At 26.7% G+C, this 27,345-nt stretch overlaps 1 protein-coding gene across 3 annotated transcripts; it reads right to left on the bottom strand.

Annotated features, from left to right (window-relative positions):
- Positions 1-921: 921 nt before the first annotated feature.
- On the bottom strand, positions 922-21,290 carry LOC145837848 (phosphatidate phosphatase LPIN1-like). Of its 3 annotated transcripts, none has more exons than XM_082945308.1 (20): positions 21,180-21,290; positions 20,822-20,928; positions 20,208-20,380; positions 17,435-17,593; positions 16,851-16,943; positions 13,986-14,042; positions 13,554-13,633; positions 12,795-12,984; positions 10,381-10,433; positions 9,992-10,125; positions 8,830-8,951; positions 8,033-8,100; positions 6,382-6,548; positions 5,610-5,779; positions 5,361-5,478; positions 4,243-4,478; positions 3,809-3,961; positions 3,288-3,399; positions 2,945-3,048; positions 922-2,363 (listed from the first exon to the last, which is right to left on the bottom strand). In XM_082945308.1, the coding sequence occupies exons 1-20, from the start codon at positions 21,250-21,252 to the stop codon at positions 2,207-2,209; spliced, it is 2,526 nt and encodes an 841-aa protein (XP_082801434.1). In that variant the 5' UTR covers positions 21,253-21,290; the 3' UTR covers positions 922-2,206. The 3 variants fall into 3 exon arrangements, with proteins under 3 accessions (XP_082801434.1, XP_082801435.1, XP_082801436.1); XM_082945309.1 differs by having other exon boundaries at positions 8,033-8,097; XM_082945310.1 differs by lacking the exon at positions 16,851-16,943.
- Between the last annotated feature and the right edge of the window lie 6,055 nt (positions 21,291-27,345).

Below are 27,345 nucleotides of genomic sequence, written 5' to 3'. Positions count from 1 at the left end.
AATAGTGCGTCGTGCGGCCTGCAAAATAGAAAATATACATTTATTAGCATTGATAGAAAAAATACCTTTTACATACAAAAGATTGCCACATTTGGCCTGCAGAGTAGAGAGTTTACCACCTTCAACTTAGACTGGGGGTTCCAAGTTTTTTTTTTTGCAAAGCCCCCTTTGAAGTCATTTAAAAAGCGTTTCCCCTCTCCATTAAAATTTCATAGAAATATAGCGAGCGCAATACATTTTACTGTGTTATGTGGTAAAAGTTTCAAAACGAGAGAACTTTGTTTGCTTTTCATTCTGAACTACAGAATATCTGGCATAGATTTCAAATTATAGCCTTGTAAATTTTCTAAGATGGCCCAAACGAGGGCCGTACGACCTAACTTGGAAAAACCTGACCTAAATAATATGTCCAAAGAAAAATGAGTACAGGGTTTCTCAAAAGTAATCATTGTTACTTGTTGGTTCAACAAGTTGTCAACATATTTTCTTCTCTAATGGCGATTTTAGCTATCAAGATGCATTAATTGGTGTGGTAGCGAAAAGGTACATGAGGATTTAACGGTTAAAGGAGCGATATTTAACAAATAAGGACAAATATGCTTTTAAATTTCTGCTAAAGGGACGTGTATGAAAAGCACTTTGTTAACCCTAGTTTAAACGCTTGTCAAATATTATTCGAAATTCCAAGTTCTAACAACTTAAAACTATAAAAACTTGTCATTTTAAAAGGGAACACCCTATTTGAGACTAAATTATTTTATTTCACTTTTAAAAAGTTTAAAAAAAAAAAATTAAATGGTACCTACCATATAATTTTAGACCTAATCTAAAACTAGAATTTATGCTGGTGGATAAATAAATACTGTCAAAACATATGTTTTTTTACTAACTATCAAAAATAAACAAACAACAAAATAAAATTTAGACGAAAGTTTATTTCAAAAAAGAAAAACAGTAGCTCGTGAGAAATATTTACACTTTTACTTGAGAGCAATTAAAATGGATGGATATCGAATAAAGAAAGATATTTCAATTAAGTAAGTACGAAAGAACATAATTACCAAAATAAATTAACTTTATAAAGAATTGCAGAACGCATTACCTATTACTAACAATTAACGAAAAATTATCTAGAAACGCTTAATTAAATATATTAAAATATTCAAAATAATTAACTCATGTACTCTGTGGTAGATTTTTTATCAAAAATTTTAAGAGAAATTAGATTATTATTACGTATCGACAATCATTTAGTTTTTCTCTATCAAAATGACAAGATAATTATATTGGCTTTATACAGCTTTAAAAAAATAAGAACAAAATTTTCAAGCATAAAATTAAGAAAACATACGACAGTGTATAAGACTTTTAAACGGATTAGAGAGCATTCTATTACGAAATCACATCAAAAATATTTGGACATAAAGTATGGATATTAGCACAAGCCTTTTAATTTAACTTAAATTAGCAAGATTAGCAAAAATTTATCTATCATTTAAAATTAAATTAACTAAAGAATAATTCTGTGCATAGAACTTAAAAAGCTTTAAATTTTTTTAAATGGATGAAAGTAAATTGGAATAGGACTACAGAGATTATTATTAATTACTAAATAATAATCAATTAATAATTCTGAGTTTAAAAAGAAATATAATTTTGAAAGTGATATTTTTATGGATTGAAATAATATCAAAGCTGTTCTTCAAAACTTAAAATCGAAAACTTAAAGCTCTAAAATATAAACAAAATTTAAACTTGAGGATTCTTTTAAATCGCATAAAACACAGCAGTCTTTTTTTTCTTCTTAATACTAAAACAAATCATTTAAATTTGAACCTTAACAACAAAAGCCCCGTATTTTGCAGCAGACTTGTAGAAGTTCATAACTAGCCATGATTGAAAGAAAAATAACAACTCAGTCACAACCTGGATTAAAACAAAATTAAAGCTTTCCCACACTTTTTAATTTCTTTCAAAACCAGTTTAAAGTCAGTTTTTCCTAATTTAGCTACACAGCAAAGCACTATCACAGAAAAAACTCACTTATCTTAAAACATTTTTTAAAGCTTAAATTCTTAAAAAAAATATATTTTGTAGGAACCTATAAAACCTCGTCAAACACGCAAATTAGGCAGAAAGTTACAAAATTTTTCACAAAAACTTTTCCTCAATCTAAACTCGCATTTATTTTATATCAAGTTTATTTTTATAATCCCATTAATTTTTTGATTTCGTCATCGCTAATAGATGGGACGTCGCTCTTCCAAAACGAGAAGTCGGAATAATTTTCCTGGCCCAGGTTTGCTTGGTTAGGGCGCATGTACGGGAAGTAGTTGTCCACCACCAAGCCCAAGTCTGACAACCTGGGTGATAAAATTGAAATTTAAACTCAGAATTTATATTTAAAATACTGTAATTAAAGGTGTTACTGTTCTGATAAGTCAGTTAAGCTCGGAAAATCAATACTGTTTTCATGAAAAAATGTATTATCTATATTACGGCTTTCTACTTTTTAAGGCCGCTATTTTTCAAGTTTCAAAACTTGTTTTCGAAATGAGTACAAGTCAGCAACGTTTTAAGTTGTTTACACAAACTTGGTTTGTGAACATAATTAGAGTAAACAAGTTTCAAATATTTTATATTGTTTCAAGTATAAACTTGTTAGTAATTAATAAATAGTAGTGTTATTATTAACAAAAATAATAATTAAAAAATAATAAGTAATTAAATAAATAACTAAATTAAATAATAAATAATTAATTAAAATATTAGTAATCAGTTAATTATTGAAAAAAAAAAAAACTAACGTAGTAAGGTATGTGGGAATAATTCAAAATAATTCAAACATATAATATTCAAATGCTTATAAAGTAACTTAGTTGTTTCATTATATATATTCTTTAAATAAAAGAGTCAATATTTTTTGTAGAATAATTAAACCAACGTAGTAAGGTATGTGGGGATGTTTTCTTGCACCAGCTCACCCCTGTGGTTTATTGTGAACATTCTTTCCTTGGGTATGTTCACTGCCTCGTACGATATCACATCCTGGAAATCAAACAAATCAATTCGTATTACCACTTGGATAAGTAAAACATTTTGAAATTTTAAAATATATTATACTTTCTTTTAGTACTGAAAACAACAATACAAGGTTACATTTTTATCATAAAGCTAATTTACTTAAAACAACTTTGAAATGGATAACTCAACAACTAGTAAATGTAAATAAAACAGCATAACCTTAAGTCAGCTATAAACCACTTTTAAAAACAACGATTACTAACCGTCTTTTTATTACCGAATCCGGCATAGAAAGGTTCACCGATGGGAAACAAACTTTTTATGTCGTTCAAGCAAGCTATCTTGAACACTTCGGGTTTCCTTTCTATCACTTCTCTGTGGAAATATTTTTGTTGTGTTCAAATAGGTTATGCATATAAACATGCAGTCTACATTTTAGTGAAAAGAATTCTACAACTATACCAATTTACATCAGTAAAGAGAAAAACAAGCCTTTTAAAGGTAGACCTTAAAATTCTTGACGAAAACAAGTTATAAATTAGTCACTGTGTAACTGTAAAACTGGCATAACTTTAGTCTGATAGAAACTATAAAGTATTTTAAACATTCTAATTAAAAAATAATTATACCACAATTTAAAAAAAAACTTTTAGTTGACAACTATCTAAAATACGTAAACATTTTAAATTATGCTTTCTAAACAATAGTGAAATACCTAAGAGTGTAAGAAGTCTAGTGAATTATTTGTATTGGAACAAAAGTATTGCAAAGCACATCAAATTACCTTTTAAAAGCAGTGAGTAGTGAAGATGGGGAGAGTAGCAACGGACCCGAGGGTAATGTAACGCCGTGCTGGTTCACCCAGTTCAGATAGTCCTTCGTCATCGATGCCTGGCCTATTGCCCGCGCGCTCAAGTATATGAACTTGTATCCGTTACTGTGAGTGATCAAACAATAAGTAAACAATATATTAGTTTAGTAATGGAAAACGAAATGAAAAAATATTTTAACACAAAGATGAAAATTTTTATTTTCTCCTGATTCACGTCCCAAACATTTCAAGTTAGGGTAGATAAAAAACTAAACTAAAAAGCGCAAAACAAACAAAAAAAATTAAGAACGTTTAAGATAATTTTCACATTTAATACCAGATGTGACAGTAATCACTCTAAAGTTTAAATAAAACCACTAGTTTTACTTTACTATCAAAAATACCACCTGCTGATGTTGTGGTACAGCTTGGCCACCCCGCCCTGCGTCCAGTCCTTGCCGACGACGGGCAGTATCTGGCCGAACACGTCGCTCTTGGTGATGGTGCCGTCGATGTCGCTGACGACCACCTTGTCGCTCCACTTCCACCGGTGTATGTTGGCGTGGCAACGCTTCGTCCCCTGGTACTGCGTCGTCACGCTGAACGTGATCGTGTTGGCGCCCTCCTTCAGCTGCAGGTCCGCCTGTTGGTGAATATATTTATTTTTAAAGGACATAATTTTATTTTATCTTTACTTCTAAAAAATTATTTGTTGTTTTTTTTCAGTCTCGTTTTAACGTAATTTCAATATAATTTTTTACAGGCGAGTTTTAAAATTAAAACTAATCTAGTTACATTTGTTTAGGTTTTTATGTCTGAGATTTAAAATTTTTTCAAGTAGTTTTTTTTTAAAGTTATATGAGTTTGAATTTTTTTTCTAGGTATTTATTTTACTTGTGATATATGTGCATAAGTAAATTTTATTTTTTTGTAAAATATTATCTGATAGAAAGTATTTTTTTTTTAGAAAAGTCATGGGTTTTTAACTGTTTAAAATCTAATTAACTGTATTTACTGTATTAATTGTTTATTTACGGGCAATTGCTTATAATAAGCATTTAAACAAGTTGTTGTTTAAACAATACACCAATAAAAAATTAATATTTAAGTTCTTTAAAAAAGATTAAAAAATTTGAAATTGTTTTTAAACAAAACATCAGTTTTTGAAATTAAAATAACTTTAGATTTATACATTTTGTACTTTAAACTTTAAAATATTATTTTTTTAAAGTTGTTGTGTTTTTGTAAATTTAATAAAATAAATATTCCAAAATCAAAACAACAAATACGTGACAAGAAAAAACAATGAATTTTTCTAAAAATTAAAAACCACAATCACACGATGCCACCCACTTTAGCTAAAAAAATAAAAACAAATAATATTTTTTTCCATAAAGTATTTACGAAGTCAGATAAATCAATAAAAATAAAAAAACAGTTATTTTTTTATTAAAAACAGCTACTTTCAACATAAAAATTCTTACAATCTATTTCTTTATTTAATAATGTAATAAACAATAAGTACCAGCTGCTGCGGTGTTAGTCTTGTTGTTTTCATCAAATTTTTATTCGTGCTCGCCAGCAAATCTTCCATTGTCACATTTTTTTCATTTTTAGTTTCAATGTTTTCCTTCAACTCGTCACTGTCATTAAACGTTTACATACTTAAAAATACAAAGTAAAGTAATAGCTTAGACCTAATTCAATTTTTTTTTAATAAAACATATTTTAAAAAATTAGTCAGTCGTCGAAAAATTCTCACATGACAACGAACCCGTTAATTTCGGTGGGGTCCATTATGACGGCGACCTCCGTGTCGTCCTGGGCACCCGATGAAGTGGCATCCCCCTGCTGCCGGGTGTCCGCCTGACTCCTGAACCCGAACCACCTGCTCCAGTTCTTCTTCGGCGGCTCCGTCGGTGTTTGCGCCGGCGACACCGACTCCTGATTGGTCAGAAAAAAATATTAGTTGTTGGTCAGTTTATATTTAAAAAATTAAAAAAAAAACAAAAGGTAACCTAGTTGTAAGATAGCAAGTGATCTATTTTAAGTAAAAAATTTAAATTATAAAAATAAACTTATTTTGATCTTTTACAGATTAGTATAAAATTCCTTTTAAGGATAAAATAAGTGTATTTTAAATGCTTTGTAATATTAAATGCAGTAGAAGGAAATAGTTAACGAAATGTTGTAAAAATGCATAAATGCAAATCACGTTTAAAGTTGCAATTTACTTTGTGAAATGAACTTTATCTATCTGATTAAACTAATTGCTGCATGTTTACTTTACTGGTAAAATATTAACTAAGTAGCATGCATTCTAAAGTTAAATTAAAAAACTAAAAATATATATTCATCTGCTAAAAATTGACTCTTTTTTTTAAACCAAGTTAATACATTTTCTTCATTTATTATTTATAAAGTTTCAAACTACCAAATAATCTGAGTTTAAAACAAAATACTAGTTAGTAATATAATCAAGTTTTAATTATACTTTATACAAAGGTAAAAAACTTTTATTAAACGCAAACAAACAACCAACAAACCTCGGGTAGTTTCTGTTTGAACAGAATGAGTGACAACAACAAAGGTTGCGCCTGCTTCCAAGTGTAGTGCTTGTCGTTTATTCTAACTACCAGCTTGTCATTGTTCATGTACGACATCGGGTCTTGCTGGAACTTTTCGAACGACAACAAGTCTGCTTCGAACTTTTCTGTATGGAGAATATGTTTGGTTTAAGAGCGTTTTAATCCGATAAATTACCTTAATTTCATTGCAGTTTTATGTAGTAGATAAGGAGAACTGGCCGTCTATTTCTCGTGAGAAAATTATTGATTAATCAATGAAAGCCTGTAGTGCTTTGAGCTTTTTTATTTTACTTTTAAAGATTTTGTGCTTGAGATTTCGGTAAAACAAAAAAGGAAAAAAAAACTTAAACAGTTTGAAATAATTGATTGGAAGTTTTTAAATAATAACAAATCTGCGTGTACTTACTATTCTTAAAAGAGAAATATATAATATATTAAACGTCATTCTTATAATCTGAATACTTTAAATTAGCTACAAAGTGTGAATAGGGAGAGCTGGTAATTTTTCAAGATAAATCAACGAAAATTTGTATGTTCGTGTTTTAAAATTTTCATATTACAGATTTTGTGGTTGAGATTTTTGTAAAGCAAAAGAAGGAAAAATTCAAACAGTTTGTAATTGTTTAAAAAACCTCTTTTGAAATAATTAACTCATTAAGTTGCTTTTTATTCGTAAAACATAGTTTGAATTTCACTTTTCAATAAAGTTTTAAAGGGCAAGTTTTTTATGACTTTTGTAAAGAAGCAATAAAAATCAACCGTGAAAATGCCAATCAAGTAAGAGAAAGTAAAAAATTTTCACTGCGTTCTTTACAACCCTAAAAGTTCAAATATACACACAACTATTTTTGGTGCTATAAAATTATTTTCATTAATCACGTTTTGTGTGCAGCTAGTTAAGAAATTGTCAATCACGATAGATTTACTTAAGAATAAATAACTCGCCAATCAAATGTCTTGAAATGTAGCGTGATTTTTGTGAGTCACTGAGATTAGATGGCAAACAAATAAATCTGACTCATTTTTTAAACAACAGATTATTTCAGTTAAAAAAAATTAAATTGAAGCTTGGTTAAGTTTAGTCTTCGGAACAATAATTATACTGGCTCTAATGCAAAAATATAATTCACTTTAAGTTTCAATTAAAATTGTTAAATTTTTTATTCTCCCGTGTTAATTTTTTTTTCCTACTTTCGCTACTTTTCATGTGGTTCAGACAGTAAAAATTCCCATTATTTTAAACTCAAAATACACCACGTGCAATACAAAGAGTTTATTATAAATTACATCATTTGAACAATTTATTCATATACATTTCATATACTTAAGCACTAAAGCAAACACCAGAAAATTACAGTAATTTTTTCCTCATGAACACACATTATACAATAAGCTTGATTGTTTGAATAAAAGTTTCCTTTCACTAAACTCAATTCACTACTAAAAAGTAAAGCAAACAGCAAAAACCACATTAATTTATTCCTCATGAAACATAATACAACCAGCTCAAATATTCCTGTAAAAGTTTTTTATTCCTAAACTCAACTCGGCATTACAGCTGATGTCACAAAACCGCAGCAATTTATTCCAAATGACACAAATTACAAACCTTCGGTTGTTGGCAGACCGCACATCGAAGCCGAAATGTTCATCTGATCGATACTGCATTGTTCACTGCTGTTGAAAAATATATTTCAAATTAATTTGTGTGAATTTGTATCGGAATTTATAACTGTAATACAGATCATATATAACGGGCACGTTTCAAATTAGCAGTACTGGAATAACTTTGCATGGCTTTTAACACGTGATAATATCTAAAAATAAAGTGTCAATTTTCAAATAATTTAACAATAAATCAAATTGATAAACAGCTTTGAAATACATCTTTAATAGATAAGAGCAATATGGTAAACTTAAAAATTTATCACTTTTATCTACTACGGAAAACAAAAGATAAGAATAGAGATTGTAGCTATTAAAAACATATGGGTTAAAGAAACATTAACGGAAACTGTGTTAAAAAAGATAAATAAGTTTATTTTTCACACTCTTCAAATTTTATTGTTTAATAAGTGAACTAATTTGTTTTTTCATTTATGTTGAACTAAACTGAGTTATCTGCAGTCCATAAGTAAACTGTCAAATATTTCCGTTTTAAGTTAAGCAAATAATTAACTAACAGCAAACAGTTTCAATGCAACTGTTCAAATCGGACTAATCCAATAAAACCATGTATATTATTTAATTATAACTTAGTTTTATCTAGTCAATTGGTAACGTAAATATTAATACAATTTAGGCAGTAAATTTCAATAAGATTGACATGAAATTTAGAGTGCTCTCTTTAATAAGAAAAAATTGTTTAGAAATTACAGACAAAAAACAAATTCAATTTTAATTTACTTTTTGTCCCAGTACTCGGTATTGTCAGTACCACTGTCGCTACCAGGACTCACTGCCCTGACAATTTGGAGGTTCTTGTCCGTGAGTTGGTTTGGTGGTTGCACTGGAGCGTCCTTTTTTACCTGATTATTTTTATTATTAGTTGGGTTTAATTTGTTTTTTTGTTAATGCTGTTGTTTTTTATAACTAAGTGCACTTTTTTAAACATAATATTAATTTTACAAAAATAGGCTCTGACTAATATTTTCAACCATAGGTCATGTTTTATAAATAGCTTATTTTTAAATAAAAACTAATCATTGTATTTTTGTTTTTACAAAAAGAAAAATATCTAGATTTAAAAATTCAAAAAATATACAAGTTATTTACCATCATAAATTTTTCAAGACATGAACTTTTTCGTTTGAAAAATTAAAAAGTAAAACTTAGTACAGTTGAAATTAATTTTTAGAAATTAGAGCGTAATTATTGATTTATAAACCTTTGCTTAAATTTACTTTATTCAAAAAACAATCAAGTACAATCAATATTTCAACTTTTATATAAAATATAAACTTGAAACGTCTGTCTAATTTTAGATAGTATTTAAGGTAATTAGCTTTATTGAATTTATCAGGGGAACTAAGCCACGTTTTTATTAAATCAATTGATACCATGTGGTCATTTAAACTTGAATACATAATTTAAATAACTTGTAATTTTGGACCGATAAAAATTTTGGTTAAAAGAGATAAACTAATAAAATTAAAGTATTGTAAATTAATTATTTCAATTGTATATTATAATCCGGATAATATTGCCTAATACTTATCACGTTTGACCCACAAGACTAACTTAGTACAAAGCACAATATTTAGATAGAGTTTTTCAATGAAGTTGAGTTTACAAATAGTTTTTTTTTTCACTGTAACACTTATAATGTAGATACATTGTTGATGTTTTTAGTTGTCTTTTTATACCTACTTAAATATTATAAACAAGTATTTTTATACCAAATATATAAAACATTTAAAAAAAAAAGTAAATATAGCCACTAACTACTATCATAATTTTATTGAAATTTTTCTGAGCAAATATTTTACAAATTTAATTTTTCAATAGTAATTTTAATTTATTTTATATTTATACTAATATATTTTTTTCAAAGTATCAATTGACAAACTTTCAAGTAGAGATCGGCTTGGTGCGGCCCCAATTTATCAATTTCGTCCAAATAAAGAGGTCCCGAATCTTTCCTCTCTCTTTCCTCATCCAAAGTCTTTGTGAGAGTCTTCATATCATTCGCGCACCCTCCGGCTGTTTTGAAAATAAAAGTTTAAAATATTATTTTTTTCTAATGTAAAAATAAAAATACACATAAATAAATTGTTCGAAAACATGCAATTAAAAAAAAACATTAGAAAATGTTATTCTAACTCAGTTATTTTAATCTTATAGTAATTTCAATGAAAAGTATGAATTTATTTTATAAGTTGCTGTAATTTGTTACGTCAGTTTTGGGAAATAAGCGTATGAGTATGCTATTTTTGTATATATATAAATGCAACTTACTTTCTTCACAATTGTCAGCCAGTTTAAAATTATCCTCCTCTGAAGAAAGACTTCTAAATATTTTAAAAATAGTGTTAGGACTATGTAGTACATACTTTTACGTTATTTTTTTAATAAAAGACTATAATTTTTGAGTAAATTGAGAAATGTTGAACAAAAAATAATAACATAAAAAGGCTTATTCTTTTAACTGTTAACGGAATCGTTACAAAAACTAAACACTTTTATTTTTAAAACTTCTACTGTGGAGCTAAATGTCGTAAAACGAGCTTTATTGGCAAAGTAGCCGTTACTGCAATTTTTAGTAAAGAAATATATAATGGTCACTGAGTACTTAAATAACCAAAAGATAATTTTGCTATTTTCTTTATCGTTGCATAAGTAAACATCAAAACATTGGAAACTTTTTATCATACCCATAAATGTACTTAATGTAGTTGTAAAAATACGTTGGTCGTGTAAAAACCATGTAAGACATTTCAACAAATATTTGGTTTTAAAGCGTCTTAAAACATTTGTTTTGCTAAAAACCTACGTAAATTCGTGTTAAAATTGTGTACATAAAATACTGGTAAAAACTATTTGCATTTCTTTTGGACATAGCTCCAACTAAAAAATTTTTTATAGTCAAACTCAATTTTAAACCAGCAAAAAAAAAACTTTTATTGTTTGCTAAAATTCTATAACCAATGAAGTGCAAAGAAAAAGTTGCCACACACAAAAAAATCAATATTAGCCATTGGAATTTGCGCATTTATCAGAAAAAAGGCGTTTTCTGCTCTGAAACCGCTTTAAATTCCGCATACAATTTCTGCATTCGAGTATGATTAATGCTGGAAAACTTCGTGTTTCGCACGGTTGCTATTTATAGAAGTTAGGAGTGCTCTCGATACAGTGCAATAAAATAAACTGCAATGTGCGGTTATTATTTGCAGTGGACGTTGCAGAATTTTTGAGTTCATGGAAGTCGCAAGCCTTTTTGCAGGACGTTCTCGCACTTTTACTGGTTATGATGAAAATTCCAAAAGTTTTATTAATGCAATACGATATACTTGCAAAAGGTTGCAGAAGTTTTTAGTTCATACAAACTAGTTTCACAAAGCTGTCTCGGGTTTGACAGTTTCTGTTTGTGAATTTTAAAATGTTAAAAATTCCACGGCGTTTTGCTATCTTTTGTTTTCAAATTTTAATAATGCAATACTATATTGCTCAAACAGATGAAATATCTTTTTGAGTTCATATAAATTAATTTTACTGTCTGGTGTTTTACAGGTTTGTTAACAAAAACTTTTTTAATGATAAAAATTTTGACCTTTAAAACACAAGTTTAACAGTTTTATTTGTAATATGATAAAAATGTTGGCTGTTAGAAAAATCACAAGCCGATTTATTGTCTTGTGTTCTACAGGTTTATTAATAAAATTCCATCAAATAAAATCACAAGGAATATTTTGTTATGTCTCATGTTTTCCTTTATAATGAAACTCCAGACCTTTTGTAATTTATTTAAAATGTCATTTTACAACAGTATGATATGTAAATTTTGTTTTTATTGGTAGTGTAATAAAAATTTATAGTTTTAAGATATAATCACAAGGTGTATTGTTTTGATGGTATCTCATGTTTTTCTTGAAAAAATAATTTAAAACATTTCCAGCATTCCATACATCATTTATCAAAATTTACTTTGTCAACATAAAAAATATACTCAGGTTTCATAATTCTCCAACTATTTTATAAATATGCCATACTAAAAGTTATATTCTTTTTTTTTAAGTGAGAACTATTTATCTTTATTATAATTATTAATTAGCGTAAACTTTAGTAAACTTTTGCAAAACAAGCTTTACAGTTGAACGCATATGAGTCATTATTCGTCAACGCTGTTTAAAATAACAATTTTATAACGTAAACAAAATAACATAAACAAATTATAACGACACACAAACATTCAACCATGTTCAGTAAGTTCTCGTAAAACAGAAATATTTTGCCACAACACTTAAATATGACTCTAATTTCAATAAACTTTATCCTATTTTCACTTAGCCTAAATAACTTAACCTTAAGCTATATATAGTTTTTAACGTGCTTTTTGACTAATGCTACTTTTAGTAATACGTTTATTTAATTTCACTAATGATATGTTATAACTTAAATAAAAGTCATTTGCTCTAAAGTAACCTATGAATAATACCTTCATGTATTCTTAATTGGTTTTATAAAAATATTTAGGAAATAAAACAACCATTTACAAACTTACTTCGTTGCTAATTATAAATTTTAATCAGCGAACATTAAGAATAATTTATGACATAATTGATCTGGTACTTAGTAGAAAATGCAGACTACTTTAAAGTATCAATCTAAATTAAATAATTTAACATTACAACACTTGTATAAGCTGTACTAACCTGAACTGATCATTTGGTTCATTCAAGTTGATCTGATGCAATTTATCAGCTGTTTCATTTACATTGCTTGCAGAGACAATATTTTCAGTGACATTATTTGCAGTGACAACATTTTCAGTGACATTGTTTTCACTGAATTTATTTTCGTTGACATTATCGTCGCTACCACTAGACGATGATGAATCTCTGGCTGTTATATAAAACGTGTATGATAAATAACATAAGAATACAACAAAAAAACTGTGTAGATGTTGAAGATAATGAAAATAATAAGAAATGTTGATTACAAAAACAATGTTAAAAACTTTTGTTAAAATTTGATTTAATTCTGAAAATTTATCAGCGCAAGTTATTGTTTATAAATATCTTTACTTGAACTTTATAAAAAAGCTGGAGTTTTTAGAGAAGAAAAAAGTCATTATTCACCTGAAGTTTATACTGTTTTTATCTAGAAATAGTAATTGCAGCAATATAAAGGTTATTAAACTTTGAAAAAAAATAGTTACTGTTTGAATTGGGTAACACTTTGTTTTTTAAACTTGAACTCACCTTTAATAAAAAAAAAACAAATGTTTTCTTAAGAAACCTCAAAACAAATGTTTTGCAATTCCTTGGAAACGACGAATACTCAAAAATTTAACAAAAGGTCACTTCGGTTCGGAAAACAAATTTTCAGTCACTTCAGACAAGTTACAAAAGACAACGAGTTAAAACGAGTTCGAGTGAAAAAAACCGCGAAATGACAAAACGAAAACAAACCATTTTCGTCGGGAAGGCCTCCCCACCCCCACTTGTACTTTCCCGCCATCTCATTGGACGATATTTCCTCGTCACGTGACCTGTGAAATTTATTGTGGCGTCACAACACTCGAACTCGACTGAACCGAGTTTCGTAATATTTTTTTTGGTTGAAACTCAAAACAAACATTCTTTAAATTTTGTAGTATTGGAAAAATTAAATGTGTGTTGCATAATTTTTAGAACACAACTTAAAGTTTTGACCATAGAAAGCTTTTATATACATAGTAAAAATCATTTGGTTTCTATATAACTTGCGAAATTTTCAAACATAGGGACTATTTTTAATGTTTTTGTAATCATTGTTATTTTACAGTCCTAATAAAAGTGGTCGGTACATTTAAAAGCATTTTTAAATACTTAGTCACTTTAGATTAGCTCTTTTAAAATTACCTGTTATTTTGTAGCTCACTGTCAGAGAAAAAGTTTCTTTGGTCAGTATCTTTACCACTGTAAAAAATAAACAGTTAAATAATTAAAAAAACTTTATGAACTTAATAAAACTAATAGAAAACTATAAGCTTTTTGTTAAAAAATTATATGAAAAGGTAATTAGTTTCATCAAATACATATAATCTGTCATTAAATTTTTAGAACAGTTTTATTTCTTGTATAAAGGGATTAAAAACCTTGTTTTATTTTATTTCTTGTGCAAGACGCAGAGAATTAATTGTAACAGTTGCCAATTTAAAATAAACCTCTGACACACCTTTAATTAAACTTCAATTGCTTTTAATTAATACAATTTATATGAAAAACCAAGTTTTATTTGAATTAAACAGTGGGTCAAACCTACATTTTATACTTATGAAGTATATTTTAAAATAATGATTATATATAGTAAAAAATGTATAATGGGTTATTTTAAATCTCATTTTTAAGACTAGAATTGTATACTTTTAAATTAAAATATTATGTTTCAAATGATCATGCAAAAATTTACATATATTTATTACGTTTATTTAGTGAAAACAAAAGGAGGTAATAGAAAATATAAAATACAAAATATCACAAAATTTATAGTAATGTAGACACAAAAATTCCAGATATTTTGCTGAGTGAATTAGCTGGAAAAAAAGTACAAAAAATCTCTCGTGAAAATAAATATTTGTGCTCGAAACTTCGTTTTTGCGTTATGTAAGGATTTTCTACTAGCCCTCCTTACGTAACTGAAATACTATAGCCTGGGTGAAAATTAGCGCGAATTTGTTACGTAACCCAGTTACTGTGATATACTGCTGTTATGTAAGCTTATATTGTGTTTTCCACAAACGTTTGTCCGTTTGATAGTGGTAGTAAATAAGTTGATTTGGATGAAAAAACATAAATCATTCTTTTAGGAATTGCTGTTAATAAACAAAAATTATCTATTTAATTTTGAGGGATTTTTTAACAGAACAATTAAATAACTATTTGAAAATGCACATGAAGTGATTGTAGTTTTAATATATATTTTTTATTAATGTAATAGATTTTTTTTGTAAAAATAAAATTGTTACTAAAGACAAACAGAAAATAAATGTAACAAGTGCAAATCGAGTGCAATATATGGTTCAACTATAAACAAGTAATGAGGACGTATAAAAAATATTTATGCAAAACAAAAGCATCTAAATAAGTTTTATAGTTAAAGCTCTAACTGCAAATGTAACTGCAACTGTAACATTTCAATTTTTAAAGTAATACTAAGATGCATTCTGAGATCCTGTGCAAAATTTATTTTCGAAAACCTGATAATTTTTCTTTATCTTTTTTGTTACAATAAATTAATTTTCTGCGTAAATTGTTTTCAATCAACACCTAAGTGTTTTGGACAGTAACAAATCACAAGCAATTGGTTACGTATAATCAAAAAGGAAAGCAATAAATATTTCATTAGGAAACTGATGTTTCTATCTGTTACCTAACTGCAACTTTTTATACTTGTTCTAATACTGCCAGTTGAACAGTATTGATTTGTTTAGTCAAATCCAAATTTGAAACAGAAAAATCTAATATTGATTAATCAACGGTGATTTTACATAACTTTTACGATGTTTCGTGATGACATTAAACACATGAAAGGCTACATTATATTACATTACTCAAATGCATATGATTAAAAAGAAAAAATATTAAATGAAACAGATTTCAGCTGCAAAAAAAAACAAGTTTTTCAACATGATTATTCAAGGATTAATTTGTTTTGACAATTTGGAATAAAAAAGAGCTGATATATTAAACATTAAGCCTACTTGAAACGAAAACCAAAAAGGTTGGGTTTTACAACAACTAAAGTAATTATATAAAGATATAAATCTCCTTACAACTTCAGGAAATTTGTAATTTTCATTTGAAGTAACTGTTTTGACATTAATAATTTGAGTTATGTAACTCAAAACAGCAATATCAGAATATAAGATACAAATGTTATTAAAACAATTATCAATTAAAGCATAAAGTATTTTAATTTAAAATTGCATTTAATTGCAGTTTGTCACTATAAAATTAAAAAGAAATTAATAGCATAATTGTAGCTTAATTTAAATGCTTTGAAAAAGAATAAAATTTTAAACACAAGTTTAGAAAAGTGTAAAAATTTTAAGGACATATAATTATTACTAAACAAATTATAACATGCAAATTTAACTTATAGTTATAAAGTAGTGAATTAACTTTAGAAATTAATAAAGTAATCAAAACATTCTAAGTATAATTAAGTTGTGTAAATCGAGTTTTCTACCAATGAGCTAAATAAAAGTACTTCATTTATAATACAAGCAAAAATACAAAGCATATTTCCCATTCTACTTAGGAGTCCTAACATCTTAATTGTTAATTTTACAAATAAGCAAAACTTTGGAAGCCCACCAAATATTCAATACTTTCATATTAACTAAGAAAATAAAATAATATTTAGAAGGCACAAACTTCCAGAAATTAAAATCACAAAATCGTTAAATTATACTATGTCTAACTAAAAGTAATCTTTAAAAGCTAATAAAATTCAAAATTTAGCCCAAAACATTCAATTATTGTAAAAAGCACATTTCTCTAAACTCACGTTCATATCAATATAATATTAAAAAAAAACTTTAGTTCCAAATTGCACACACACTATAAGCTTCAAATGGTATTCACAACAGTGTATTATTTTTAACTTGAAGCAACTCTAATTCTAACTAAAAGCAAAGTTATAGAAACCCAAATTTTCAGAGTATTAAAACTCAAATAAAGTAAATTATCAAAGCTTTTCTTGCTTCACGCTTTTAAATTCACCTATAATCGGTGCTCTCGCTGACATGCCTGCTGTCCCGGTTGACTATGACGTCATAGTAGGCTTGGAATAAGGCTGCTGTGTCCGCAGCACCTCTGTGTGATTGTGACGTCATTAAAGCATGAACAGATTAGCGTGATAAAGATGTTAAAAGGACAGCTTTGCAGTTGCAAGCCAACTTAACACGTGGCAATTTGTGCAATACAATCACTTAATGAATTTGAACTTTTACAACATTCATATTGGTATTTACATTTTAATTGACGGCTAAGCTTGTGAACTTAGAAGCCTTATACATATATATAGATATAGTCTATAATTCTCTAGTTAACAGACTTTTTATTTAACTTTATTAAATATTGATGATGTAAATTTTTTTTTTTATAAAAATCAATAACTGACAGAACACTAATACATTTTACTAAAGAATTTTTAAAATTGCATTTACCTAAAAAGCCTAATACCTAAAACCTACTTACTTTTTACTCAGTCATGAGGTAAAGTAATAAGCTGTCTTTTTAAAGTAATAACCAACTAAAATAGATGAATATTTTTATCAGAATATTTTATTTATAAGCACACCAACCCGTAGCTGTCACTTGAACTCTGGCTGGACGTTCTGTTGTCAATTTCTGGCGGCATTTCAACTGTGAGGTCATTTTTCCTCCTTCTTTTCTTTCGCATCCTCTTCTTCTTGCAATCTCCGTCGTGATCCTGGAGACTGCAGCACGATGCCTCGTCATCACTGTGTGACGTTATAATACAATTAAACACTTTTACAACTTTTCATATATAATAAAACTTTTACACAATTTAAGTTTTTTAAACTAACTGTTTTAACATACTACAAAAGCTTTTAAACAAGAGCTTAAATTTTACAATAAATTACTTTTGTTAATATTGTAAATGTAATTATTCTAATGTAAAACTTATTTTTAAATAAATTTTATATGACAGCTTATTATTTATATGTGGAAAAAAAAAAGGAAATAACTTAAATTTTTTTGTATATAACTTTTTCTAGTTAATAACCTGGTAGTATAATAAATTCTTTCCGTAAAAATATATACTCATTTATTTAATAATATTTAATGTACTTCCTTGTACTCAAATTCTGACTTCAAATTGAACTCAGTTGGCATGGAATAAAATTTTTATTAGATGGCATCAAATATATTTACAATATTTAACTTAAGAAGTTCAACCAAGAACTTTTCAATTAAGTTTTATAACATAATGTTTGCTTTCATAAGCAGCGAAAATAAGCTCAAGTTACGACCTCAATTTAAAACCATATGTTTACTTTAGTAAGATTTAAACACAATTTAAAAGACAATTAAAATTCGTCTTGTCATCTTCATAGAAACGTAGAAACATTTTTTTTAAATTAGACATTTAGCAAAACAAAATGTTATACTATCTTTTTTTTCACTTTATTCAAGTAAGTTTTGTACAAGGTAATTAAATTAACTCAAAAACTTGTTTTTATAATTTCTAAATATACATCTACATGTTAGAATTGACATTTTTAAATTATCCAATGTTTGTATGCTAAATGCAAAGCAAATTATTCCTGAAAATTACAACCGAAAGCGCAATTACGATAGTGTTAAGAGAAAATTGTAGCTCGCACTCGCTCAAGGTTGCCCACCGCACATGATAAGCTTTTATATACCTCGTTAAAACTTTTCCGATAACCAATAGAAACGTTTGTTTGCACACAGTTTGAAGTTCAAGTTCATTGGAATTTTTGTTTGAACTGCAGAGTGTAATAAATGCGTTGTTGTTTGTACAGTACTCGCCCGTTAACTGATATTTACTTGTGTTTGTGTGTTTGTTTGGATAGGAATTTTTGTATAGAAAAAAGAGACACATGTTAAAATTTTATTGCTCTATTTTTAATTGCATTTATTACTTATTTTTGTTTATTTCTTTATTGCTTGGGTTTTATTATGCTTATATTATTATTTTTCCAAAAATTTACTTTGACAACTTTGTTAGTTTAAATTATCATTGACACATAAAATTATTGGTTAAAATGTTGTTCTGTAAAAAATAAAACTTTAATTTTTAAAAGCTTAAAAGTAAAATTGTATTTAGGTTACTATTGATATAACCATGTCACGTGCTAACAAGCGCATGAAAAATTCTTATTCACTTCCTATATGATAAGCTTACAACTAGCGCGTATGAATGAAAGGAGAAAAATTCATCATAGTGCAGCGTATCAAAGTCACCCCACCAAATGTTAAGCCAATCAGAGCACTTCAAACACTAATGAACTTTAGTAACTTCGAGCTTATCATAAACGCGTGGTTATGGTGAAAATATGAGTGGTTTTGAAAAGATGTGTTTCTGTTAAATACTGTAACCATAAAGAACATAAAAAAGTCATATTATTTTAAGCAAATATTTTTGTTAATTCTTGAGCAAACATGTAGTATACTGTTGCGTGATAAATGTTTTAACAAACAAGTTTGAAAATGTGGTTTTAAAGCAAACATCTAAATTTCGACATTGGAAAAAAAAATAACACAAAATTTGTTTTATGACACAAAATATAATTTAAATTAGCTCATACCTTATTTTAATATATAGTTTTTGGCTGAAAAATTCTCAAAAAATTGTTTTTCCATAATTTAGCTTAAACTTAAACTAACTTTTTTGAAACTGCAAACTAAGTTAAATTTCTTGGCTTCTAAAGTTTATTTTTGATGAAAGTTATTTTTGATTACTTCACAAAAATGTTGATTTTAAGCAATGCATATATATTCAAAAACAAAGAATTTAAATACTAAGAAAAATTAACTTGATAAAACCATGTGGAACTTAAAGTTTTAACATTTGAATGTAAAAAAATTTTCAAATAGAAAATATATCAACCATAATAGATCATTTTTAGTAGAACATTTTTAATAGTAAAAAAATCACTAGTTATTGGTTAATGAACATTTTAGTTAAGTTCAAATTTTAAAATACAAAAAGTTATATATTTATAGGAGAATGCAACATAAATTAATGGTTAATTAAAATATTCCAAAAACTAAAGAATTATTTATTTACATGATATATAAAACCCAAGTATTGTACTAAACTGAAACTGATATTTAAAGAAACTTATATAATTTTATAACTGTCAGTAAACAAGGATGATGTCTAATGAAAAAAAAACACTTTGATTTATTTTAGTATTATCATAAAAATTTAAAGAACCTATAGGCTCTTTGCAAACAACTCTATTTATGAAAATAGTTTTTAAACTTTCTTGAGTTGCCATAAGCTTATTGGAAAGCTCAGAGATGAAATTCTCTAATCCTCCTAAAACCAAAAAAGATTAAAAATATACAAACTCTCATCACCTCTTGTGTTTCTTGCTGGGAGTGGGGGGTCTCGATGGTATGGGAGAAGTGACCAGCTGCGGAGGGATCTGATCCACGCCGTTGTCCCCCTCCATCACGAAGAACGCCTCCCCCTGCTCCCCCAACTTCATCTTCAGATCCTCAACTGGCGACCCGTTGATTGAAATGTTCACCTGATGAGTTTGAGTTTGTACTAAAGATTTTGGTTTCAATTTATGGGTCATTAAAACCACAAGGAAAAGTTGTTTACAGCTTGGTTTTATTTATTGATTTTTAATTGCTTGTTGAGTTTAAAAAAATAGAAATAGGATTCAAAATATAACAAGTCAAAGCATTAAATGGATTTTTATAACTTCCTTTTGAATAAAGAAACAAATTTTTTATAAGACATTTTTCCTCAATTGGCTCAAAGTTTAATTGCATATTTAATGTTCTACAATAGTATTTTATAGCTTATACTTGGATTTTAACAATGGCAAATATTAGTTTTTACAAAAAATAGACCTTTCCCTTTATGACCTTTAAAGTGTCTGTTTAAAAGTAAATTAAACTAATCATAACCAAAATAAGTTAAATAACCATTAACATTCAATAACAAAGCTTTCAAAACTAACAACTCTGGCACGGGGTGCAAGAACTCCAACTTTTCCAAACCTGACATGAAACGGTGAGGCCACCAGGCTGCCATCGGGCTGCTCAACTACTATGATGTCTATTGCACCTGTGTGGGGAAAATTATTGAAAACTTATTTGTAAAGATACATCATGTGTATAGTAATTAGTATAGCTGATTGTTTCAATTAGAAACAACAGTTTGACAAAATACTATAAGCTTGCATGTTTTTATAAGACTAACAAAATACAAGACAAAACTTATATTTATAGTAAAATAAAATTGTAGAATAAAAGTTAATGGTGGTCTGATATTTAAAAATTATTATCATATTCAACAACTGCTGTACAATAACTAACCAGTAAGTGTTGCTGGATTTATTTGATTGTAAATGTTTTTCAACTTTGAAAGACTTTTGTATACAACATTCATCGTTGATAATAACTTATTTATAAATATTTATATAAGCTATAAAAGTTTGCTTATTATTACAACTACAAAAACTTTTTATAATAAGAAAAAATCACATTAATTGCTGACAGTCTTTGTTGTATAAAAAAATACATTTAAAACATTTAGGTATATCAAATAGATTAGCTAACATATAAAAGGAGTTTTATTGAATTTAATAATGAAAAAAATGACTACAAACATTTTACAACATTTTGTACTTTAAAAAAAACTGTCTACAACTAATTAAAAATTTGTTTTTACAAATAATCCATACGTTTACTTATGTTAAAATTTTTTATTAATACATAAATATAAAAGTTTTTAATTTAAAAAAGTTTCTTAAAGTTGTTTTTTTTTAATTTACTTTTAGTTGTTTTTTTTAGTCTCAGTTTTTTTATTAAACAAACATTAAAAAAATAATAAAAATTATCAGGTCTTAAAACATTTATTGATACTACAAATTCAAAAATAAAACTACCTAAAAAATTTACTGCTTTAAATTTCCAAGTAAGCAACACAATCAGTGACAAAATAAAGCTATAAAAAATTTATTTATTAAACAACACATATCAAAAACTTATTTACAAAATAATATGTTATTATTATTTTCAATACACATCAAAACTTTAATCAAAACAAACAAAGTTAAAAATTAACTAGTCTAACTCATGCCAAATGAATGGAAGTGAAAATGGTTTTACTGAATTACTGTTTAACAATTACTCAACCATGCCATACTCAGCTTAACATCATGCCATTAGCATTCTATGAAAAAAAAAATTCGTTTATCATAGTCTAGCGGTTGAAGTTTCAATAAACTTTTATTTGCAATAAACAACTAGCTCATTTATAAAACATGAAAAAAAAAGACTTTAATTATTTTAAGTAAAATTTTCACAAAACTTTTTTAATGTATACATTTTAAAATTTAACTTACAATTTTAACTAAATTAAACTATTTTACGTATTATATATTAACTTAATTAGATAATATTTTTAAGCTATAGTTTATTCAAAACCTAAAAATAAAGGCTTACAACTACAAGTGTAAACGAACTGCCAGATTTTAAAATAATTAAGCTTCTAAAACCTCAAATGTAGAGTAATCTATGAAAATAGTTTTGAAAATTGTTATTTAATCAATACAAATTTGAAGTTTTGTAGCCGTTTTATAACTTTAATTAAAATTGCCGATAAAGTATAAAGTGTTTAGTAAGCCTAGTGTTTTAAGAAAGATGCTTTTCTTTCTTTTTTTTAAATATCAATAATAAATTTTTAAAGCGTAAAACTGTTCAAATAAAACTTATTAAAAATTTTCGTATTAAAATTAAATCAAATCTTTTTTTTTCAATTTCTCGTTTACTGTTTAAGATTTAAGAAAAAGAATAATACTCGCCTAATTCTGTTAAGTCATAAAATATTTCAAAGAACAAGTATAATAAGTAGTTATAAGTTACGAACCTGTTTTTTGATAAGACAAAATATAATCTAATTTTAAAAAAACCTTACCGTTTAGTAGACATAGATACATCAATTGAAATATTGTTATATTAAACAGTTTAAGTTTAGGTTTTAGACAATCATTGCTTCAAAACTTAGGTTAACCACACCTTTTAGAAAATAAATATATTAAATTAAGCTAATTAAAATAGATACACAGTTTCAATGATTTCTTTATGGACTTTTTGATAGCTTAAACTAAGAATTTCAGGCTAATTAAGTATTTTTCTTACACTTAAACTAATCAGATATACATTAAAACAGCTTAAATGTTTTTCGCTGTTTTAAACTAAATCTATTTCAAATTTTTTTACTGATAAAGTTTTAGTTTTATAAAACAATACAATAATTTTTTACTAATAAATTTATACACAGGCAGCTCAAATAAAATCACGAATAGTTTTATATATTTTGTTTGTTGTAAGTTATTTTCGCTTAAAACTAAACAACCAACTTTTTGGTTAAACTATATACTGCTTGTTTCAAAAAAATCTCATTTTTTAACAACATTAAGTCTCCTTTTAAAAATCAAACGCTGATATACTTTTTTCAAAGACTGTGAAGAGAACAACATTTTGAGTTTTTTGATAAAGATGAATCAAAAAACTTTTGAATCTCAAATCTAAATTACGTATGGTAAACATAATTTAATTTTATTAGATAACGTTTTTGTCATTTGTATACAGTTCAATTTAAAATTACTACTTTTAAAAGCAGAATCGATTAAAAAAATTATTAGTTCTATTGCAGTTTTGAATCGTATGTTAACGTTTATAGGTTGTTTGAGTATAGTCTTGCTTGACAAAATAGTTGCAAAAAGGTCAATCAAAGTTTTAAAGTATCTTACTTAAACACGTTATCTTTTAAAACAGAATTTCTAATTTTGTTAATTATTAGAAATAAAACGTTAACTTTATAATTAACATTATTTGAAATTCTGTTAAATAAGATTACGTGTTAAAGTAAGATACTTTAAAACTTTTATTGTGCAATTAACTTTTTTAATAATGCAGTTTTGCTAACCGAAGGGGTTTTTAAACATTTTAAAATTAGGTAGAATTTTTTTTGCCTAAAAAAGGAATACTTTTTATAGTTACTATTAATAAAAATTTGTTTAAAGGATGGAAGTATTTACTAAAATGTTTAAGAATCATTTTTTGTATTGTAAGTGAATATTTGTAAAGTTAGTAGTAAGCTATGAATTACGTTTTTTTGTTAATTATCTATAATTATTCTTTTCTATCCTTTGTAATTAATTTTTTTCTTTAAATAAGCTCATTAGTATAAATTAACTAAATTTATAACTAATTAACTAATTTAGTTTAAATAGTGTTATAAGTTATACTAACTATTAGCTAAACTTGAGTAGAAACAAAAACAGATTATAAGTTTATAAGAACTTAAACAACCTTAATTTATTAATAATAAATCGACAATAAATCAAGATTTCTTATTTTAATTATTTTGGTATAATTATGAAAATTAAAATTTTACTATAAAAATTTAATAGTTTTAGTATTGATAAGAACAAATTATTTTTAAATGATCAAATAACACGAAACAACTTAAGTTAAGTGCCAACTATAAAAAAAAAACTAGAATTTTCACTTTATGGATGTCGTGGTCGAGATGCGGAATGACATGGTAAGTTTTTGTAAACCACATAATACAACACGGTAAAAACAAAAATGAAAAATGTTAAAAAGAAAGTATCATGCTGAAAGATGTGATGGAGTCTTTTTAATATAACCCAATTTACAATTATTCTGTATTAAAAATAAATCCTTGTTTCAGATTTTTTGTAGTAAAAGTGATTGTAATAAAATTATAAGGACTATGTAAGTAAAACTTAATCGCAATAATTACTTCAAATAAAATTCTAAATTAAAGTCTAATCTAAACCATTAAATGAAGTGTCCTTTTACAAATGCACTGTCTAAAATTATAATATTTCAATGACACCATAAAGAAATTCAAGTTTAAAATTAATATCAGCTTCTTTTAATTAGCACACATCTTAAAATCTAAATCTTTTTATGATTATAATAAATATTTGCACACTGTTAATGCTTTTGGTCACTAAAGCATTTTAATTTTTCAACATTGAAAACTTTGGAAAAAAAGCACAAGCAAACCTACTAAAATAAGTAAAAGTTTATTTTGAAAACCGTTTTCGTTAAATAATTAACACTTTATTTTTATTCTTCAGGGGTCGCTCAGGCTCCGAAAAACTAGTTTGAACACGCCCCTGATTTGCTAAAATTAAATATGTTGAATTTTGTTTATAACTTTTATCAATTCTTTTAGTTCGGTCCTCAAAATTGTAACTTAAATCCGATTCAATGAAAAATTTCAATGGACTTTTGTAAACTTTTGCATCTTTGTTTACCAAAGTGCTTTTTATTTTAAATTTGAACTGGCTGAAGATTAGAGACAATCTTTTTTGTCTTCATGAAACATATGTCCCAGCATTTTTAAAATCGTCATTTCAATAAATTGTATACATATATATATAATTTATTGAAATGGCGATTTTAAAAATTCTGGAACATATGTTTCATAAAGCTTTAATTTTTCATAAAGCTTTAATCATCAGCCAGTTAAATTCAAAATAAAAAGCACTTTGGTAAACAAAGATGCAAAAGTTTACAAAAGTCCATTGAAATTTTTCATTGAATCGGATTTAAGTTACAATTTTGAGGACCGAACTAAAAGAATTGATAAAAGTTATAAACAAAATTCAACATATTTAATTTTAGCAAATCAGGGGCGTGTACTAAACAAAGATACAAAAATTATGCAAAAAAACAAAAAACAGTATGACGTAATATTGTACATTACAAATATTCAGTACAAAAATCGATCTACCTTCTAACTAATCAAACAACTAAAATTAACGAAAACAACAGTTAATTGACTATAAAATGCTTCAAAATTTGTTGTGTTTTAAGAGAAGCTTTTTTATATGTCGACAAGACGATATAAATTCGCTCCTCTTATTTAAACAACCTTCCTTTTTTAACGCATACATAACGGCTGTTGATTCTTTTAAGCACAGCCTACAAACAGGGTTGTTACCATCTGCTATTGGCTGTGCTCTTTTTATCACCTCCCAAGTTAATTTAAAATCAATGTTTTTCCGCTTAAGGCCGCAAACATACTTCGAAAGCTCAGTTTCATTTTCGTATACACCACCTTTAAAAGATTTTTTATGGTTGGCATACCGAAATCTGAATTGAGTGGAGCATAAGCCGATGTAAGGTCAGAGTTAACTGTTGCCTTGTAAATAATGTTCTCTGACCGGCAATTGCCCCCCTTCAAATTGTATTTACAGCCACCGGCGCAATTACACTGATTTTTGATTGAATTACTTTTTTTTAAAATCCTTTGATTATGTGACTTAATTAATCTCTCCAAATTCGCCATACATGAATAACTGATTCGCATATTATGTTTGTTAAATATCTTTGATAATGGGTTATTTTTGTTGTAATGGTTGAAAATGTGAAAATGTTGAAAATGAAAATAAAAAAAGGAAGGTTGTTTAAATAAGAGGAGCGAATTTATATCGTCTTGTCGACATATAAAAAAGCTTCTCTTAAAACACAACAAATTTTGAAGCATTTTATAGTCAATTAACTGTTGTTTTCGTTAATTTTAGTTGTTTGATTAGTTAGAAGGTAGATCGATTTTTGTACTGAATATTTGTAATGTACAATATTACGTCATACTGTTTTTTGTTTTTTTGCATAACTTTTGTATCTTTGTTTAGTACAGTGCTTTTTATTTTGAATTTAACTGGCTGATGATTAAAGCTTTATGAAAAATTAAAGCTTTATGAAACATATGTTCCAGAATTTTTAAAATCGCCATTTCAATAAATTATTTAAAAGCCCTTCAAGTGGGCTCAGTTGAAAGTGTTTAAGTTTAAACATTAACCTTATTTTATATATATATATATATATATATATATGTTTACATAATCAATAGAACATTTCACAGTAATACTGCCAATATTTTTACTTGAATACTAACAGAATGAAACGCGTTAATGTTTGTAGCATTGTAATACAAATTGAAAAAAGTAAAGAATAAATAACTAATGATGTTGCACTTATATATCTCTATCAAATTACGATTTTAAGATAAAAGTTAGCTAAGATTGAAAGTTTTTGACACATAATCCCTTATGTATAATTTCACTTATTTTCATTTAGTAATCAACTCTTTGAATTTGCGTGAGGCTAATGAAAAATTGATTAAGTTTACACAAAATCAGTAAATTTTTAGATGCTATTGTAGAGTACTAGTTATATGGGTAAGGTTGGTTAGGGACTGATTACTTAATAATGTTAGAAATTTTAAGTCTTTCTCAAGGAAAACATGTTCACAAATGTGTAGGAAACAATTTTGTAATATATTACTATACTTTAGAAATTAAGTTAAGTCCATTAATTGGAAAGCATTTCATGATGAAAAATATTCGAGTGTGAAAACTTAAGATAAAACAACCGTTTATTAGATATTTATCGTTTAGTTGGCATAGAAAAACTACCATTCTGGCACATTGAT

The sequence above is a fragment of the Thalia democratica genome, chromosome 6 (assembly GCF_965202585.1).
Source record: "Thalia democratica chromosome 6, ktThaDemo2.hap1.1, whole genome shotgun sequence".
Lineage (NCBI taxonomy): Eukaryota > Metazoa > Chordata > Thaliacea > Salpida > Salpidae > Thalia > Thalia democratica.
The sequence above is the reverse complement of the archived record's forward strand: the minus strand, read 5'-3'. Positions and strand labels throughout refer to the sequence as shown.

Coding starts and splice junctions, on each gene's coding strand:
- LOC145837848 (XM_082945308.1), bottom strand. CDS start 21,252: ATGAATGTTGTATACAAAAGTCTTTCAAAGTTGAAAAACATTTACAAT. Junction 17,594..20,207: donor CCCAGCAAGAAACACAAGAG/GTGATGAGAGTT, acceptor AACGTCACACAG/TGATGACGAGGCATCGTGCT. Junction 5,479..5,609: donor GACCCCACCGAAATTAACGG/GTTCGTTGTCAT, acceptor GTTTAATGACAG/TGACGAGTTGAAGGAAAACA.